Here is a 4,742-nt window from a genome sequence, read left to right on the forward strand (position 1 = left end):
CCACCACAACCAGCCTCTCCATACACTGTCATAGCGACACCATCTCGGTGACGTTAGGGAACTGGGCAGCTGACAGTTGACTGAAAATAAAGGCAAAATTAGAAAGAAATGTGACAAAAAGCACATTGTATCACTGAATAAAAAGCAGTTGATCGTGGGGTGTGGAGGGGGTGGGGGAGACACATCTCTCGCGCCTGACTAACGCCCTGATGAATATACACTGGCCTTTTAAAAGCGACTTGTAGAAACGCGTTCATGTGACCTCTGTGAGGAAAACAGGGGGTCCGTCCTCTCCAGTCGTTCTCCTCCCCAGCTCATCCCCTCAGTCTGCCCCAGTCTCTCTCCATCTCCTCCCTCTGTTCTGCCCTTCAGTCGCTCTCCCCTCAGGCTGTCCCCTCCTCAGCTTCTCCCTCCTCCAGCGTCTCTCCCTCAATCTGTCTCCTCTCCCCCAGGCTGCTCCCTCTCTCCAGTCCTGTCGCTCTCTCAGTCCTGTCTCTCTCTCCAGCTGTCCTCAATCCCAGGCTGATCCCTCTCTCCAGGCTTCCTCATACGGCCGGTCCCAAAATCTCCCTCCAGGCTGTCTGAACATTGACAGTATGCTGTATATTAGAGTCTGACTGCACATTAATAAAACACAGCATTTATGTTTCTGGCTGTGGGAGGAAATCAACTAAAAACAGATTCTACTCAGAAAATATGACAATTTATAAGTTTACTGCCAAAAATAAAGAGTTTATCTTTTCAATCTGAGGTTTAGAGATGGAAGATAAATCCAGCAACTGGAACTCTCTAATGGATCCGTTTCTCATCCTGTACTGTCTGTTCACTGAATGTCTTTGTATTTATTAAACCTTTCTTTAATAGTGATGCCTTCTTCATCCTGGGACTCTGCTGTCTGTCTATATGAGGACTGATGTTTTACCAAAGTATGGAGAAACACATCATCACCTTTTTATCTACATTTGCTTCATATATAATGTAAGACAGACAGAGAACATACTGACTGAGAGCTGTTGTTGCTGTACCGTCATTAAACATCATTTACTGCAGTCATTCTGTCTCCTTCAGAATAAAAGCTCGACTCTCTGCCCTGACGGGGGAACGAACTGAAAACTTGTTCTGTGGTGATGTAATTTCCCTAAAAGTCCACCTCCCTTTCCTGTTTACATGCCAACAATCTCTTGGGTTTCCTGTGACCATGAAAACACCACATGAAGAAACAACCCTGTCCTCACGTAACCTTTCCAAACAGGATCTGTATCAGACTACAGGCCCAGTGTGTGATCAGGTGACCTACAACCCCGGCACTGTGATCTGACGGGTACACCACAGGACCCTTCCTGCACAGCTCCACCAGACTGTGGGACCGGAGCCGGACCACGTGCTCGTAACCGGGGCTCCATCAGGACCACTGACCTGTAATACACAGAAAGAAGAAGAGATCCTGATCACATAACAACCTGATCAACGGAAGAATAAAGCGAATCTGCTGCCGGCTGGAGGAGGCTGAGGGATCCAACGAGTCAAACGTCTCTATCTTCCTCCTCCTCCTCCTCAGTCAGGAGCTCGCTGCCGTTGGACTCGTCTGGGTCATCTGGATATTCCTGCAGCACCCGGCCACTCTGACTGTAGAGGTAACTGATCCCAATCTGCCCCCCTAGAAGAGGATGATATGACCTGGAAACCTTCCTCCCTGTTTGTATTACCTGTGTACTCCAGCAGCTCAGAGTAGCTCCCAGCCAACACGACCCGGGCAATTCTCTTCCTCTGGGTGGACGAAGACTGGAGCCAACCTGCCCTCCATTCAGGACCTGTACTGGTCCAGAGTCAGGAAACAGGCAGGAAACATCTGTAGATCCATCTGACCCTGAACACAACCTGTTCCAGCTCCTGCCCTCTGGTAGGCGCTACAGAGCACTGTACACCAACTCCAACAGACACAGGACCAGTTTCTACCCACAATCCATCACTCTGACCAACACTTAACTAACTAATTAATAAAGTAATAATCCCTGTACAGTAACCCTGTAACATCTACTGCACCTGTAAACTAATTAAGTAAGTAAGTAAGTAATTACTGTCATAGCTACCTACCTTATACATAAAGCTGGTAAAGGTAAAAACCAGTTAACTTCCTTGTACATATACACATAGCTGGCCAATAAAGTGATTCTGATTGGTTCTGTCCTATAGTCTCTCTGCATTGGAGTGCAGTGTCTCTTTTTCTTCAGCAGCCATATTTATAAAATTAAAGGTTTAAGCTGCAATGATCGAGCACTCACAGTCCACAAACATCGGGACGTGCTGCGGTCAGACTTCCTCTTGGTGCATTAATCAGAAAACATTTTCTGGTTCTGGTCCTACCAGGAAGTGGACATTTCTTATCTTCTCCAACCAGCTGGAAGGAACAACGTCAACTCCTGTAATAAGATCTTTAATGTCAGTTCTTTGGCTGAAATTAAAGACTCCTTCTCATTCAAACTGCACCACCCAGCCTCCGCAGACAGTAACTGCAGATGTTCACATCAAGTTGTTCATTCTCATCTATTGTACCATCATTTTACACCAACCATGGGCAACAGATCTTCAAGGGATTTAAAACTAAAGAAGCAAACTGTCTTTAATTCCTGGGTTTACAGGATTCCTGCTCTCTGCTACAATGAAGACCAGACTCTTCTGGCCTTTGCAGAGAAGAGGAAATGTCAGGACGACACGAGCAGCAAACACTTGGTGATGAAAACAGGAACGATAAAGGAGGAAAACTCTAAGAAAACCATTGAGGTAATTAAACCAAATAATGGATTTTATTGCTGAATTACTGCTGAATATATTGTTTCCAACTCATTATAAAAACTAACAGCATTTTAATGAAAGAAGAAAGAATGTGGAGTCACTCAATCACATTAATTAAACTAACTCAAAAATGTAGTGTTGAAGTAAAAACTGAACTTAAATGTGTTCAGTTTTTTGAGTTTTGGTTATTTAATTCAAGTTTGTTGCATTTCTGTGTTTCTTAAAGAAAACCTGACCACATTCGGTGTTATAATGCCGTATAACTGAGGATATTCCACTTTTAATTTCAGTTTATTAACCTTCATATGCTGAAGTATGCATCAATTAATTAATGATCCTCCAAATGTAAAGATTGTATGTTTTATTAAAACTATAGTTCCTTAACTACAGCAGTAATAATGTTTAGGTTGTTTAGTGAATAAACTTTAATAGGTTAAAACAGTTTGAGCTGAACCAACTCATCAGGTTTACTTTGTTTTATGAACATTATTCTTTCTAGTGGTCTGATTTCAAAGAGGTGAAGAATGCTCATCTTGATGGATACCGTCCTATGAACCCCTGCCCGGTGTATGACAGAGACAACCGAACACTCTTCCTGTTCTTCACCTGTGTGGAAGGAACTGTGTCAGAGCAGTGGCAGATAGACAACCGCACCAATAAAACCCGTCTGTGCTTCGTTACAACCACAGACATAGGCCACAGTTGGAGCACAGTGACTGATCTCACTGACACACTGAGTGAAATTAGACAATGGGCCACGTTTGCTGTTGGTCCAGGTCACGGGATCCAAACAGAGAGTGGTAGATTGATTGTTCCACTGTATGCTTACTGTATCTCTATGGACAAATGTAGCTGCCCCAACCCGTATGTGTTCTGTCTCTATAGAGATAAAAACGACAGTTGGCATCTTGGAAAACCGCTTAAAAAAAAATCACTGGAATGTGAAATGGCAGAGATTTCTGATGGCAAACTCTACTGCAATGCCCGTAGTAAGGGAGGCTACCGGGTGGAAGCTCTCAATATGGAGACCCTCAAAGAGACTAATATGCTTGTGGAAACCGGTGGAGGCTGTCAGGGAAGTGTGGTTTCCTTTCCAGCTCACATTAAAGCTGCAGATTGTGAACCAAAGTGGCTGCTGTTCAGCCACCCGACTGACCGGTCCAAAAGGATCGACTTAGGAGTTTATCTGAATAAATCTCCAATGAAACCAAAAGCTTGGAGGAAACCCTGGATCATCAACAGAGGACCCAGTGGGTACTCAGACCTGGCTCACATTGGTGATGGTTGGTTTGTGTGTCTGATGGAGTGTGGAGAGCAGAGAGAAACTGAGCAGATCGCCAGTGTACTTTTCACCTACGATGACTTAAAGTAGGGAATCAGAGAGAACTGCTGTTAAACTTCTTCTGTGGTTTTGTTTTCCTCATTCGAGACTTCACAGTGATGTTTTATGATTTGAAACTATTAAACTGAAATCCTTTGTATATATTAAAGATGGCTTCTATTCACCTAAAATGATGAAGGGCTCTATGAATACACCTGACTTTAAGATGCTAAGATTATATAACCCAAATTGAAAGTGTATGATAATAGGCTAATGCTAATGTTAATGAAGCATATGAAGCATTGTGAAAGTGATCAGATAGACTTTAAAGGTTTGTAGCTACGAGAAGAAAGTAAAACGACACCTCATATATTAAAATATAATAAAGTGCTTATAATTACTCACACTATCATTAACAACCATATTGATGATGTGTTATACTCTACTAACATTCTGAGGTCTGATTCAAAGATGATGTATTGAAAGTTTATGTTATAATTCTTTTTTACGTTTTTAGTGTATTTTTTAGCTGAAGGGACTCACTGAGAATGAGCTGTCAATCACAAGGTAGCCCCGCCCTAAAGTATGTACTGTACTGTATATGTACTAATGTAAACTCAGATATATA

General features: G+C 42.8%; 2 protein-coding genes across 2 annotated transcripts in view; one reads left to right on the forward strand and one right to left on the reverse strand.

Moving 5' to 3' along the window:
* The window catches only part of cntrl (centriolin), a gene marked incomplete at its 5' end in the record, with an annotated part of 184,646 nt that overhangs the window by 28,074 nt on the left and 151,830 nt on the right, over window positions 1-4,742 (reverse strand).
* On the forward strand, window positions 2,362-4,721 carry LOC118326190 (sialidase-3-like). The gene is made up of 2 exons (XM_035659136.1): window positions 2,362-2,781; window positions 3,293-4,721. Exons 1-2 carry the CDS (start codon window positions 2,572-2,574, stop codon window positions 4,163-4,165), a joined length of 1,083 nt encoding a protein of 360 aa, XP_035515029.1. The 5' UTR covers window positions 2,362-2,571; the 3' UTR covers window positions 4,166-4,721.

The sequence above is a fragment of the Morone saxatilis genome, unplaced genomic scaffold, assembly GCF_004916995.1.
Source record: "Morone saxatilis isolate NCDOM2014 unplaced genomic scaffold, NCSU_SB_2.0 Contig16, whole genome shotgun sequence".
Lineage (NCBI taxonomy): Eukaryota > Metazoa > Chordata > Actinopteri > Moronidae > Morone > Morone saxatilis.